At 47.6% G+C, this 15611-nt stretch overlaps 1 protein-coding gene across 1 annotated transcript; it reads left to right on the plus strand.

The window, feature by feature from the left end:
- The first annotated feature begins 465 nt into the window (after positions 1–465).
- On the plus strand, positions 466–15128 carry LOC119437362 (serum amyloid A protein). Its single transcript, XM_037704397.2, has 2 exons — positions 466–782; positions 14785–15128. The coding sequence occupies exons 1-2, from the start codon at positions 562–564 to the stop codon at positions 15017–15019; spliced, it is 456 nt and encodes a 151-aa protein (XP_037560325.1). The 5' UTR covers positions 466–561; the 3' UTR covers positions 15020–15128.
- Positions 15129–15611: the final 483 nt, after the last annotated feature.

Below are 15611 nucleotides of genomic sequence, written 5' to 3' on the forward strand. Positions count from 1 at the left end.
AGAAATTAAATTTTTGTTCACTAACGCCTTGCGCCACGTGGAGGGCCTGTATTATCGGGGTGAATTTCTCCGCCACGGAAGCCTATGCCGATGCCGGATTTTCTGCGACACGGGGCCCTTAACGCTATCGCGTTAAAATCACTATTTTGCTGCTACTGAACACCCTTGGTTATTCCCACAGCTGGGCGTGCTCTTCTGAAGAGAGAAAAAAAAACGGAACTGTGCACGTGTCGTTCATGATATCGCGAGTATGTCAAAACACACAGCTGAAGGAGCTGCTCTTATTTTTTTTCGACCGGAAGCGACAAGCGTAATCATTCCTCGAAAGCGGAGCGGCACTTGACAGCCATCGCGCGGCTGTTTGAAGAGAGTCTAATCTTGGCAAAAACCCACCCATCTCGCATGTGCGGGAGGAAAGAAAAATAAAATAGCGTCCGTCCGAGAGCGTTCATCGACTGCCGACCTCGGGTTGGCTGAAACATATATAAAGCTGCTGCGGGACGCGTGCGCGCTCGCATGTCGTAGAATCCTTGACCGCACTGAAAGCACCGGCGCTTCACGATGAGGGGTTCTAGCTCATCCTTCGTGGTACTGCTGCTCGCGTCTTCGCTGGCGCTAGCGGCCGCAGCCGATCGACTGCGTCGTTCCAGCATCTTCGGCATGGCGGCATGTGTCACGAGAAATGCGGCCGTTCTCCTTCCCGCGGACGGCCGGTGCGCCGCGGGAAAGCTTCAGGCCGCCTACAGCGCCTTGAGAGACGCTAACTGCATAAACTGCGACAAGTGAGTATCCGCTGGGAGTGGCAGTCACGAGTTTTGTTTCTCTGCGGTGTTTTCTCGCTGGCTGCTCATGCAATGGGAATGCTGCGCAACCGCACGGGGGAGGATATAAACTAATTTAAAACAGCCTATAGAAGAGAGTTGAAAGGTAAGAGGTGTTCGAAGAAAGAAATCGAATGAATCGATGCAGCAGGTGGCATGACGATTTGCAGCAACGTCTACACCGCGTAGAGAATCGGGACCTCTTCGCTTATTTGTCACGTCCCTGCACTACACTTGGAAGCTGCTCTTCTTTCTGAACGAATTTATTCCCTTTGCTTCGAGTGCTTGTTGCGCCACTTCTGTGATAAATGTTTCGTTACCTCGCATGCTGTGTTAATTTGCCTCTGTACAGCCCTTCAATTCTTATCCTCGAGTGGTCAATGGAGCTTTGAATGACTTGAGCGGGAGAATTTGTAGTGTCTAACGTCTCCCACTGGTGGTTCATGCTACCAGCATTTAGCTAACCTAGCGCGTGGAACACCAACTGCTTCTCTGGTGCTCACTAACGTACCCTCATCAAGTCATGAAAGTAGGTTGCGTAAAAATATTTTGTTAATCAATCTTAACATCGGCATGTGCCACCAGATGACGTAGTGACGTGAAATGTTTCACAGTAGGACGTTTCACCCCCCCCCCCCCCCCCCAATAGCGATGTCCTTTTCCATAATAAACTGAAGCACCGAAAAGTAGGGAGCCGACTGTATAGTGTGTTAGTTCCTTAGTTCCTTCTTTGGTTTTTACCGCTTCAGATTTCATAACATGTTGCAACGCGTCCGTTTATTAGGAACGATTAACCGTTTCCTACTATAACTACGCGCCACAGAGAACTGTCCATTCCATCGTGTCTCTTTGCTTTTATGACACACTTTATTTCGCATTCAGTTAGCGCTGACGTTGAATGTTTGTGGTCTCCAAAATGGATAGATATTAAACAGTCACAAGCTGCCACAAAGACAGTGCGTGCAGATACGCGATACACAGTTTCACTTCGTATTAACGGCTCCTCCCGTTGTGGTTTTTGAGGATTAAAGGTTGGCGGAGTGGGGAGAGTTGTTCAGGTGCACAAAACATAAAGCACAAGGTTCTCAAATGTAAGCATAGGACAAAAACACGTCACCTTAGGAAAATGATAAGTAACAAAAAATAAGTAAACACAAACTCAAACTTCAGTAAAGGCAAAACGTTTACGACAGCATACCCAACGTTTCGGGACCAACTCAGTTTGGCGCCACCGCATTCACCCTCGAACAAGGGGCCGAGTTGATCACAAAACCATGGTTTGCTTTAGTAACGTTCTTGCTTTTACTCAAACGTTTTAAGCCCAAGCGTATATGTAACCTTATCCGAGTGCCAGCGTTAAAGCGACATTAAAAAATAAATTATTTAATCTGCATTCGTAAACACACCTCATTGTTATGGCCAGCAGAGAATTGGTGAGGCATAAAAAAACGCAAGGAATGCACGAAGTTTTGACTCCCCGTAACGCCATGCATTTTCGTAGCGCCAACCCGGATCTTGCAATGGCTTATCGACAAGAAAGGCCTACTCGACATAGTAAGGTTCGATACTTTATCAGCATTGTAACGGCGTAATCTACAAAATATACTTCAAAATCTCCGATGTCTCACTGATGTGCATGTGGCACTCCGGTTTGAGCACGAACAGCATACCTCAATGCCAGAGACGTGATGCGAAGGCACCCTAAGCGCCAACTTCAGTTATAAATATTCCGCCTCTATTTTCTGTGTCACTTATCAACTGTTTCGTATATCAAAATGTACGAACCTAGAGTTTTGAAAGAATAATTCTACATGTACACGATTTCAGTGCAGCTGTTTAGTTCGTCTTTAAAGTTTAGTTCGTCTTTAGGGTAAAACCCTAAATACTTGTCTGTACTTCACCGTAAGCGCACTAAGCGGGCTCCTAATGGATGGATGGATATAAAATGCCCCTACCCAATGTAACGCGGTGGCGGCGGATACTTCTAAGCTCGTTCTTCTACGCCTATTATGGGCCTTAAGACCCAATAGAAATTGATTGCCCATAATTTACTCTTTACATTCTCTGCTTTTGCGCCAGCAATCCTCCATCCGTATTTTACGATTGTTCACCGCTAATTCATTACCTTTTCCTTTACCATCCCTAAACACAAGGCTTTCGGCAGGGTTACAACGTTTTCATTCACTTTTGTATGGATACGTCATCGCGCCAACAAATTATGCCGTGTGGTTTCTGCGCAATCTTCCCGGGGTTAAGGGGGGGGGGGGGGCAGGGCTAATAGAGGGTCTTCAAAGTTAAACTATGTGTAATTAACAAAAAAGACAATGATATCTGCTCAAATGCTGCTTTCCCTGGTGGTTGATGCGTCAGGGCGAACGCAGTTTTCCGAGTGAGCCAGCAATACGGTATTAAAAAAATGTTAATTACTTGTTTACATCTCGTGAATATGGCATATGTTTATATTAGAAACTTGAAGACGCTAATATTGGAGGACAACTCCATTTTATATGACACTTCAACGCGTTTGTATTCTAATATATTAATCATCGAGCTTAAAGCTCATTGCGCTAATTTTGCATTCAGAGGCAGACGTCCCGACGCAAAAATGAGCCCCCCACCCCTATCGCACACAAACATGTGGCGTAACTGTTTCCGTATAGTAGCCGCATGGAGCCGATAACAGCTGGCCTCCTACTCTGCTGACAAAAAACAAGACTGGCTTCCTCCTTTTCCCTGAAATAGGCAGCGTTCCTATGAAGTTAGCGGACTGAGCGTTAAATTTGATGATGAATATCTTGGAACGCAAACGCTTCAGAAATGTCAAATAAAAACGAGTTCTCTTCGAAGCTTAAAGTTTCCAGTATAAACATTGCAATATTCGCGAAACTCAAAAAAGTACCAAATTTTTGTGTTAATTTGTATTTGTTCCTTTTACTTTTTCGCGTAAAGTACCTGTGTCAGCAGCATTTCCGTAGCTATAATAGCCTTTTTATTGAAGTTACTGATACTTTAAATTTGAATGCACTTTACATTCGTCACAGGCAAATTTTCATGTCTAACGCTGTTTTCTCAGATATTGTCATCTTGCGTTCAACAGTAGTGCAATGTCCTTCGAATTATCTTAAAACTGTTATTTCGCTTTAATTTTTCACTGTGAGACGTATTTCGATCGGTGGCTTCTTCTCCATTTCGCCTTTTCTCTATGCTGTTTGTTCCTTTCTAAGTTCGCGTCTAACCCCATTTAGTTTTGTTATTGTTGCGTTGGGGAGGCATACTATTACATACGTGCAGTGAAATCGCAGCGCCCTCCACCCTTAGCAATCATGTTGCGCGAAACAGATTGATAGTTTACGCGGCTGCGCCTCTTCCGGCATTTACCGACACTTGTGACGTTGAGTGCATGCCTCGGCTGAAGTGCACGCGCTGTACTCAGCTCTTCATCATGCAAAGTAATGACGTAGACGTTATTAATCTTTAATCACGCGCAATGCGTACACAAATGTACACTGCCCGCCTGTTTCGGTGGATCTCCAGTGGCGTACGAGTGCAAATATTATTTGTATTGCGCCTCTTTTAAAAGACCAGGATAACGGCTGTCACTTTCGTCTCCTGCTTCAAAACTGACCTCTGCACTTCGACACATTTTACGTCGCAGGCGTCACGTCCGTTTATGAGCAATCTCTGAACTCGGGTATGACATCGCAAAGTTTTGAGGCTGCGAAAAAAAAAAGGTTTAAATGTGAACATTTCTCCCTATAGGTAAGGGTCGGTGCTTTCCAGGCAGCGGCTCCATCGAAGAGCAAAGACGGTTTTCTTTTTTGTTGTCGGGAACATACTCCATGTTATGGTGACACGCGCACTTGCACGGCATTTTCCTTTCTAGCGATATTTTGAACGACACCAACAAGCGAGTGTCGAGGCTATTTGTCAGAAACTGAAGATGCAAGTATTGCGCATACATATTTACTCTAGCTGCATATTCTATACGAATAAAAAGACACATACCCATGATTTTCACAGTGAAATATGTGCGAACGAGGGAGAAACGCACGACGTGGCAATGACGCCGGCGTACCTACTTCACCTTCTCAGGTTGTGTCACATTGGTTTTCATTAGACGGCCATTTGTGCTCTTTCCTTGGACTGCGCGAGGAAGCTTACTTGGTACTGAGTATACAGCTGCGTGTAATTTTTTTTGAATGGATAAATTGATGTTTATTTTGATCTTGAATACGATTTCAAGAAAGGTGACAATTCAGTGAATGACTTGTATCCGAGCTGAAGTATCCTTGCGACGTTGAGTGCATGCCTCGGCTGAAGTGCACGCGCTGCACACAGCTCTTCATCATGCAAAGTGTGCGAAGCGTGCTTTATAGCCCTCTACAATCCCTGCCTCCACCCCGAACATCATAGGATCTCACTGTTGTGTGCCTCACAACACAAGCGTGTCATTTGCATAAGCTGTGTAGAAATGACAAGTGTTTTTTTTAAATGAAAACAACTGCACATACAACTGTACAGCCGAGATCGAACCCAGGACCTCGTGCTCTGCAGCGCAACGCATTCCGATGAGCTACCGCGGCGGGGTGCTACAAGATTGACCTTGAAATAGGGCTTGACGATGCTCTGTTTAAAAATTTTGTTTTCCATGGTCCTTGTATAGGTAACTAGTTTCAAATAGAATAGTACCCACCGAGGCGGCGTGGTGTCTGGGACGTTTTGCTTTCTTTTTTTTTGTGGGCGTTAAACTCAATGATCAAATTATGATAGCCCAGATACACTGACCTGTCATGATCTTCTCTTTTGTTACAAGGCTTAGAACGAGAACAGCTGTATCGTCATCATCATCATCAGCCTATATTTATGTCCACTGCAGGACGAAGGCCTCTTCCTGTGATCTCCAATTTCCCCTGTTTTGCGCTAGCCGATTCCAACTTGCGCCTGCAAATTTCCTAACTAGGTGGGATCACCCCACCTAGTTTTCTGCCGTCCTCGACTGCGCTTCCCTTCTCTTGGTATCCATCCTGTAACTTTAACGGTTCACCGGTTATCCATCATACGCATTAAGTGGCCTGCCCAGCTCCACTTCTGCCGCATAATGTCAACTAGAATATCGGCTATACCCGTTTGTTCTCTGATCCACGCCGGTCTCTTCCTGTCTCTTAACCTTAGGCCTAAGAGAGCTGTATATCCAGGCCTTTTTAATTTTTCATCTGTAGACTTGATTTGATATACTCGGAGAAAGTAGGTAGAACGAGAAGTGCTTGCTATTAACAGAATAATTTTATGCCCCCGGCAGGTATAGGCACGTTGCGTGGCTTTCCGTGGTATATAGAAAACAAACAATACAGATAATGTACGTACTATCTGGATATTTAGACAAAAACGCTTAAAATGAATTCTGATATACTTACTTATACACTGGTCCCGACATTTCATTTCAAACCAAGCCAATAACTATGCCTTAAAGTTTGGAACTATACTCTGTTTCATTAGTTCTTTGCAGCAGAGCTTATATAGGCTACGTGACCATCGAGCGCAGATTCCTGCGAAGCGAGATGTAGTGCCAGTGTTCGGAACCGGTTGCTTGCTTGAATGGCTAGCATGTTTACTTGAAGGCTTCTCTGCATGTTAGAGCTGCAATCTTGCTTCGTTTTAGAGCGAAAGCTGTACTACGCCATGTCTCGCAAGGATCGCGTCGCAATGAGCTTGAGCCGCCGGAGCGCGAGCCACCGGAGCGCAAGTGTGGCAGGTATGCGCACTGCGATTCTCCACGCCCAGCGTGAATACTGCGTCCTTAACTTACGAAATAATAATAAAGGCTAATAATGTCACTTGCACGCGATGAGTTGCAAATACGACTAACGTTGCGTTGCACCACCTCGAGAGAGACTGGTAAGGGGAACAGTCTTCGGAGACCGCCGCTTCGGCGATGCAGAGCTTGCCGCCAGCAGACGAGAGGGCGCGGAAGGCCACATTTAAGATGTGTTTGCGCTCCTGATTGGTCGAAGAGGCCTGTACCTTCCACAGTGCTGCACGCACTACTGAAACAGAGTAGACAGCTGCGTCTAATATATACAGGGTGTTTCATCGAACACTTTAAAAAATTATTAAAGGTTGCCTGTGGCAGATAGCCCAATTCTAGTTCATGAGCTGGTCTACTCGGACAGGCGGACATTACTTGCACAAGAAATTGAAATGCACAATCGAATAATTAACAGAAGTTCACTAATTAAGTTCTCAACTAATTACCTGATGGCCCATATTGCAATTTACAAATTGTAGCCGTGGAGTTCGCAAGGCGGATCCACTTGGAACGAATTCTCGGGATGACATCAGTTTCGAGATATTAATTCCCGAACTTTGCGGAGAAATGCATTGGCGTTCCAGTTAGGTTCTTAGAAAAACGTCCCTTTTTGCATTGAAGCACAAAATTAACTGGAACGCCAATGCATTTCTCCGCAAAGTTGGGGAATTAATATCTCCAAACTGGTGTCATCCCGAGAATTTGTTCCAAGTGGATCCGCTTTGCGAACTCCAGGGCTACAATTTGTAAATTGCAATATGGGCCCTCAGGTAATTAGTTAAAAACTTAATTAGTGTTTTTGTTAATTAGTCAATTTTGCATTTCAATTTTTTGTGCAAGTAATGTCCGCCTCTTCGAGTAGACCAGCTCATTAACTAGAATTGGGCTATCTGCCACAGGCAACCTTAAATAAATTTTGAAAGTGTTCAATGAAACACCCTGTATATTTTTTGGAATGGATGAATGAATGTTTATTTTTGATCTTGCATACAATTTCAGGAAAGGTGAAAAGTCGTTTAAAACGGTTAAAGGGGGTCGCTTGCTGAAACCAATGTAACGAAAACATGTCATATAGAATCAGCGCTTATATATTCGTAACCATACTACCCAAGCACCTTTTTCTTGTATCGTTGTGTAGATGAAAAAAAAAAGAACTGTTGGCCCTTCCACTGGGGTGGAGATGGAAGACCAGCGAAGCTGTATTATGGTGGGAATTATGTATTTCCAATTATGACTATTACGATGTGATGGTGTAATTGGTTATTTCAACTAATAAAGAATGATAAATATATATGATCCGGTGGTATTCATTTATTTAGTGACTACAGGAACCATGGCCTTATGGTCGCTACGGTACATTGCCATAGGGTGCATGACAAAGGTTGGCACGTTCTTCATAAACACGTCACCAACGCCGCGCGCGTTCGGTGCGAGCGCGGGCAAAACGCCGCCGCCGTTGTCGAAGACCAGACCACGCGTACGCTTGCGGACGCGCGCAACCGCGCGCCCACGCATGCGTAGACGGTGCGGCACGGCTCGTACGCGTCAACACGCGGCGCGATCTCGGTGAACAGCTCCTCTCTGTTACCGCGTGCTTGGGCTGCCTCGCGTCGGCGCGCCTGGCTACGCAGGGACTGCGCGGTACATTTAACTCGCAGGGAAGCAGATTTATACCATGCAAGAAAGTGCTTCTTCTTCACTTCTTGTGCTGATCTAACAGCTCTAAAAATATAACAATTACGTTTATAGATATCGAAGCATTTTGAAACACTGTGAATAACTAAAGTACGAAGTGGCGTCTGCGAAGGCGTCAACGAGCGAGGCCAGTGAGCGCGCGATGTTGCGCGTATTTGTGGATGCAAACCGCCATTCCTCGCTAGACGCGGCAGGCGCAAGGCACCTAGACGCGAGCTTGCGCGCGTCCGCAAGCGTACGTGTGGTCTGGGCTTTAGGGGAGAGGCGGGCGATAGCCCAGAGAGAGTCTGCGGCACAGGCGGCAGAGGCAGCCAGGGCTGCGCGCATGTGTCGCAGTGGGAGAGCGGGCACGCACACGCACAGTCTAGGGTGCCTCGATGCCCTCCTCGCCCACCGCTCCCTTTCCTCTGGGAAGTCGTGTTTGCTCTCCGCCGTGCGTTCGCTCCACGTGAAAGCGCGCGTCCCTCGCCCTCGTACGCTTTCCCTCGCACGTAAGTCGCGTTTGCTCTCCGCCGTGCGTTCGCTCCCCGTGAAAGTGCGCGTTCCTCGCCCTCGTACGCGTTCACTCGCACATAAGCCGCGTTTGCTCTCCGCCGTGCGTTTGCTCCCCGTGAAAGCGGACATCCCTCGCCCTCGCGCGCTTTCACTCGCACATACAGCTTACGGCCAATGAGAGTTTTAGATGCGAAGGGGCTTTGTCCGTCCCTCCTTCCGTCCAGCGGCGTCCCACACCCCCACAGCGCATGCGCGTCTCCTCCCCTCTCTCTTCTCTTCAACGCTACCTTTATCTCTTCTAGGAATCCTCTACTCTACGGAGCGGCGCCCGCGTCCCACACCCCCACAGCGCATGCGCGTCCCCTCCCCCTCTCTCTCCTCTCCTACGCTCCCCCTTTCTCTCCTCTAGGAATCATCTACTCTACGGAGCAGCGCGCACGACAGGTGGTGCGACAGCTACATACTCCGCTGGGGGCGCCACGGTAGTTCCGCGGTATGAAAATGACAGAGCGCGCGCGCGTTATTCTCTCTCCTGCGCAGCGCCACGATGAGCGCTCGGGCCGTGCCGCGAAACGGGAGCGGCGACGTGGTGATCCCGAACTTCGGGCTCGCGAAGCCGAATCGAAACGTCAACGTCGAGCGGCGGATCAAGCTAACCATCTCCCCGCTGCTTCGCATCCACACATGGTCATTCCCTTTAGCGGGAGATGGAGTAATTTTTTTTATTGCCGGTCGCGACCATCGAAGAGTAAGCCCTTAACAGCTTCGCTGTAAAAACCATTAGACTATATATTGACCCTTTTCGCGGCGATCCCGCGGGCGCTGCCATGTTTGATCACGTGGTGACGCGTCCATCGCTTGCCTCAACTGCCTCCGTTGCCTGCTTGTTTACAATGGAAGTATATGACGCCGGCGCCGCTTAGAAAGCCTCTGTTTTGGGAGATATCGTAGACGGTAGCTGGGTGGACGACACGAAGCTTTGACCACAGCTTCAGAGAACATGTAAAAGCGCTTTAGAAGCTCTTTAAGCTTTGTCCTAACGGCGCGAGCAGCGTATAACGTGCTTGTTCTAAAAGCGGGGCTAAATATATTTCAATCTATCCAAAATTTCCGCTCATGAGTTGAATCAGGACTAGTGTGTTTTGCTCTTTGTTCTTTATTTGGCAAATATTTTGAAGCAGCGGCTTGTCAGTTTCTGACTCAGTGAAGTTCCTCGGTGCAGTCACTATCTGGTTATTTTCTGCCTAAACGCTCGCGGGTGTGCTCAGTTCCGATAGATTTGTTCTTGCTGCGCGCAAGGCTTGGAACTTAGCTGTTTTGTACATTGTAATACCTTGTAGCAACTATATATTACCGCTAGTAACTCGCTTACTCTTGTGAACCGTCACGAAACATTCAGCTTCGACCATTCGTGCGCCATCGGTGTAGTCCTTCATTTATTGTGCGTATATAGTGTGAATATATTCATGTGTTCGCCCTTTCACTTATTCTTGATACGTCGGCGATAGAGTGGGCATAAGTTTTCCTGCCATTTGGGATAGATGCGTATAAATAACGTGCGCGAAGCTTACTATGACAGGAAGCGGCGCTACTCCCTTTGTCAATAGGCAGTTTTAGCAGGGCGTTGCTTACGCTCCGCTCCGCTAACGTTTCACGCACACCGCTGGCTGCGTGAACTGCGTTGATTTGGCTTGTTTGACAAGCGCGTCTGCCAGAGACGCCGGCCACGCGCGCTCAGCGCGACTGTAAAAAGGCAAAGCAACCAGTAGACGCACCCAAACGCTCCGCTCAAATGGCTTCGTAGCGGACCGTGGGCCGCGTTCTTCGTTCCGCTGCCGATATGAGCGTTGTGCGCACGCGCATTAGCGTTCCCGCTAGCGTTCGGCTGAGCGGCTCTGCGCGAATCGTTAGGACACGATGGTCTGAGCGGAGCGGACCGCGAACGCTCTGCTAAAACTGTCTATTGTTTAACGAGTGGTACTCACTCTTGCCGACGTTCTGTTGCTGAAGCCCTTTCTTTGAAGGTTAGCGATTCAATGCTGGCAGATGAGCAAATTTCTGTATCCTCGAGGAAAGCCCTACATCACGAAGTGCCGGTAACACGTTCGGACAGTTTCAGTAGCGGTCCGCGAACTTCGCCACACAGAGTCATTCTATTCCTTAACATGCCAGTCACTATTTTTGCAGCCACTTACTGCACACGCCTTCAATCCACATGATTCAATCTAGCATGATTAGAGCACAGTGCGTTAGCGAAAACTCAGTTGCATTTCCGACAGCTGATCACACAGAAGCAAGGTAAAAGCGGTAATGGTTTCGTATTCGTGCGCGGTCGCTGAGGAGACGTATGGCGCGCCGCCGTAAGCGCCATCTCGTTTCTCTAAAACAAACTGCTCCGCGAAAAGGGTCAATAGACGGTTTCACTGTTTACAACCAAACCTCGCTTGCCGCTGATTGGTTGCCCCATCGGAACTTCCGGCAGGAGAGCTAGAAGCACTTCCGGCTATGTTGTTTGAAGGCATGCGCGACGTGAGGCTGGCGTGTCGATGTTTGCACTGCTTGGTGGAATCTGTGATGAGCTGATTCTACATCGCGAATATTGCCGAGATGACGAGGGACTACTTTAAGGCGCTTAGCACCGAAGCAAAAGATCGGTATCGCCAAAAGCTGATGTTTAGAGGCAGATAGCTGCCTGATCCGCTGGACGATGATGTCGTGCGATTTTCGTTTTCGCCGGGCTCCAAACACCTTCCCTCAGTTACAACCCCGGAGCAACAAGCGGAGCATCTTATTAGTGAGGACATGCAATGAATTCAGACTGTTGTCTTCAAGGCAGGTAATGGGACTGCCGAAAACTAGAAAAACTTTCTTCTTTCTGGGGTTTTACGTGCCAAAACCAGTTCTGATTATAAGGCTAACCGTAGTGGAGGGTTCCGGATTAATTTTGACCACCTGGTGTTCTTTAACGTGCCCTACAACACAAGCACACGGGCGTTTTTGCATTTCGCAATGGCACTTTTATTGCTGCATGATGGAGGATGAAGTGGTAAGCTGTGCATGTGTACATACCCATGTTTGCTGCGTCATATACCTTGTTTCTGCTTTTCAATATGCATTCACAAATAACTGTACATTCTCAAAAGTCATTTAGTGCAAGAAGCCTAGGTCGACTGAAATGGGACTAACTTAAATGCTCACAAATTTACCACACTTCTAACAAAATGAAACCTGTAGTGTTGGGCACGAGATTGCAATCCACAATTGGCCTCCATTAATTCATAAATGCTTTTAGAATGTGGCCGAAACTTCCTACATGCATGCACGGCAATCGCTAACTTTTCTGCGATTCTGCTCTGCGATATCGATACGAATGCTCACATGCCGCCGCGGTGGCTCAGCGGTTACGGTGCCCGGTTGCTGACACGAAAGACGCCGTTTGGTTTGGCCGTCGCATTTCGAGGTCCGCATACTGTGCGATGTCAGTGCACGTTAAAGAACCACAGGAGGTCGAAATTACCCGGAGCCCTCCACTGCGGCGTCCGTCATAGCCGGAGTCGCTTTGGGACGTTAAACATGATAAACCAATGCGCACATGTACCTAGGTAGTAAAGATGCAGAGGTGCACTTTTGCCGCAGATACGAAAAACATTAAAATAAAACGGCGGCAGCATGGCACCCGCTAAAGAATAATTTAAACTCATGTTCGTAGCATGGTGATCCACGCTGAGGCAAGACACTGGACGAGCGGGCAAACTCGGGGCGAGAGTGGAGCTGCTCTCGCGTGATTTACACGAAATACGGCCAGAAAAATCGCGCTGTAGCACTTTTATTATTCAGAATTATAGCAGTCCGGCTACTCCACGTAGTAACGCACCTTGGATGAAGTGAGTAGAGAAAATCTGGGAGCTCTTGGTAGGCTCCCAGATTTTAAAAACACCGTTGACGAGTAAACGTAATGAAACCAGTCGATGCTCCAAGAGCTACTCGCCGTCACGCAACACACTGTATGCCACAAGTCGCACTTATATTTATATACCCGAAAAATAACACAGAATATGCGCAGGACGAGCGCGCGAGCGAACAAATACCAGCAAAAACGAGCAAAAGGAACGGCTACCGGAAGTTTCCTAGGGGCGCCGGATGCCGGCGCACATCATTGCCAGAGCGCGGTGGCGCTGGATGAAACCGTCTATAGCATGCATGTGCCGCGTGCTGAAATGGCATTGTTGATGCGCCACGCCTCACGCAAATTTGGCCTCGCGCGCGGTGTTCAGAGAGGCACAGCTCGGCAGTACGCTTGCCACCTGGGCAGGAATGATAGTGTTTGAGAGAGCTCACTGTGTCATAGTAGGTATAATTTATCAAGCTTAAGCCTGCCTATGAGTGTGCAATATGCTGCAAAATTTTTCGTGCTTGCTCGGCTAAATTTTCTTTAATAAATATTGTATGAACAAAGCTGTTGGCTATCAGGTGTTGCCTCTGCCAAGCTTTTCTCGGTATTTTATCGTTCTTACTATTGCCTAGCAAGCTGGATACTGTGCTAATGCAGAGAGATGCCTGCAATAGTCGTTCCTATGCGGACGTCACATTGTTGAACATTTAGAGCTGCTCAAGGATATGTTTCGTTACAAGTAGTGCATACAGTTGCAATTGCTATACGGGATGCGTAGTAAGCCTTGTGCGGTTTCATGCAGTATTTGTTGGAAGAAACATTCGCAAGTGCATGGCGGATGAAGCTTCTTCCGGTAAGAACGTATCCTTTATAGTGGAGGTGGCGCGCCCTGGCCGTAAAGTGGAAAGAGTGGAAAGTGGAAATTCGAAACCAGGGAAATAAAGAGGAAAAAGAAGAGTGTTCGAGGGGTAACACCTCCGACTGGCAATTTGTAAGTCGACAGTTGGAATCTAGGCTGCGTGGCCTTTTTTTCATTGCTTTATTGATTCAAAACGTCTCGGGAAAGAATTTGGTATTACTTTAGGCGGAAATCCGAATCGAAAGGATAATTATAGGATAAAAGATGGCGCTGTGAAAATAACACAGTGTGCATGACGACTAAAAAAACATGGGGGAAAAGGTGCTGCCCCCCCCCCCCCCCCCAAAAAAAAAACTCCCTTTCAAATGGGTTCGCGTAAACACCCTTTGCTATGGGTGTAAAGGGGTGCGTTATAGACACAAGAAAAGACACCTAAGAGTGCAATTTTCCTTAGTGTGTGGTTCATTGAGCTTTTTAGTTTGCAACACACAAACAAACCTTATTTTGTAAAAACGCACCGAACTGCAGTAATGACAGTGCTGAGGATGTTTGATCTATTCTGGGGGCACTGATGAGGTGTCGCAATGGAAAGAAATCAGCTCACTAGCCATCGTGCTTTGTGGCTTGTGAAATTAAGTTTAGATAAGTGGCGCTGAGAGGGCAGGTGCATTTCGAGCGAAAGCATGGGCTCCATGCTGTTCGTACAAGAACAATGTTTGGCTCAGTTCTAATGTTTTTGAACACGGTCTATGCTTACCGTGTTCAAAAAGTATTGCAAGACCTCTGCGAAACACAACGTATGGGGCACACGTAACATTCTCTTTCTGTTACCTGCTCGGGCAATTTATGGGAAAAGTCCACATCCTGGTCAGTCGCATCAGTTCTGATCTGCGCGAGTGCTTGGGAAATTACAATCGATAGTAGCGAAATCCCCACACGTGAGGCGAACCAGACCTCGGTCAAATCTGAAGCTTGCAGTGTTTCCACAATTAGCACGCTCTGGCAGTTGCGTCGACATCGCCAAATGGCATTCCTCGCCAGTATGCAAGTGATGTGGCCAACATATATAAGAGAATTCTTCCGCAAAATAGCGTAGTGCATTTTGTGCACTTTGCTCAGTCGAAGCACAGCAGCGGTCCGCGTTATCTGTGAGTGTTCGCGATACACAATTCTGTAATTTCCTTCCCTGCATTTCATAAGTTCTTGTCTGGTCCAGGTACTTCCACTGCATTGGCAACTACCGCGCCGTCTATGAGTGTAACAACTCCGAGGATGCTCGGCGCGCCGCTCAAGCGATCAGCGACTGCCGCGAAGAAGCCGACAATGGGGGAGCCGACAGTGCTGCCGACCAGGAGGCCAATCGCTACGGACGAGGTGGGGGCGACTGTGCCCAGCGGTACCTGGCTGCGGTGCGTTGCGCCTACAATCCGGAAACCAGGAGGTGCGGATAAAGAGGCGAAACCAAGCTGCGAAGCCATCCATGTGCGATCTCCTCAAAAAGAGAGCCCTCAAACGAGAAGTGTCCACTCATATCAATAAAGCTGCTGCGTTTTATATTTTTTCTTATTTTTGATTTACGTAGGCTGTTTATTTTCGCATTCCTATGGGTGCGTTATCAGAGAATATGCTTACTAGAGTTGTGAAAGAAGGCGCGCTAGAGGAAGGAGCGGCTGCTCTCCACTGCTTTTCTACAAGAATGCATGGCTGCCGTGGAATTGGGAAGAATTGCCGCCGGACTCGTCTTAGATCCTACGCATGCTCAGGAAGTAATTGTGGAGGATTTAACACTTGTCGAGCTTGTCGCTGTAGGTTATCCAGATAGGCATGAGCGCTTTTTTTTCACCGAAGTTCTAGAATTCAACATTTTGCTTGTTCGCACTCGGCCACTATGCCGTGCGTTCCACAAGGTCAGAGGTTGAAGTCGCAACATCTCACTTTTGACGCAGGAGGATCAGGGTTCCAATTCACCAAGCTTCTGACCTTCAATTCGAAGCTTCCATTCGCAAAGCAACTTCGCCATTGGCCGGCTGCTTTCACTAACGA

This window comes from Dermacentor silvarum, chromosome 1, assembly GCF_013339745.2.
Source record: "Dermacentor silvarum isolate Dsil-2018 chromosome 1, BIME_Dsil_1.4, whole genome shotgun sequence".
NCBI lineage: Eukaryota > Metazoa > Arthropoda > Arachnida > Ixodida > Ixodidae > Dermacentor > Dermacentor silvarum.

Coding starts and splice junctions, on each gene's coding strand:
- LOC119437362 (XM_037704397.2), top strand. CDS start 562: ATGAGGGGTTCTAGCTCATCCTTCGTGGTACTGCTGCTCGCGTCTTCG. Junction 783..14,784: donor AACTGCATAAACTGCGACAA/GTGAGTATCCGC, acceptor TGTCTGGTCCAG/GTACTTCCACTGCATTGGCA.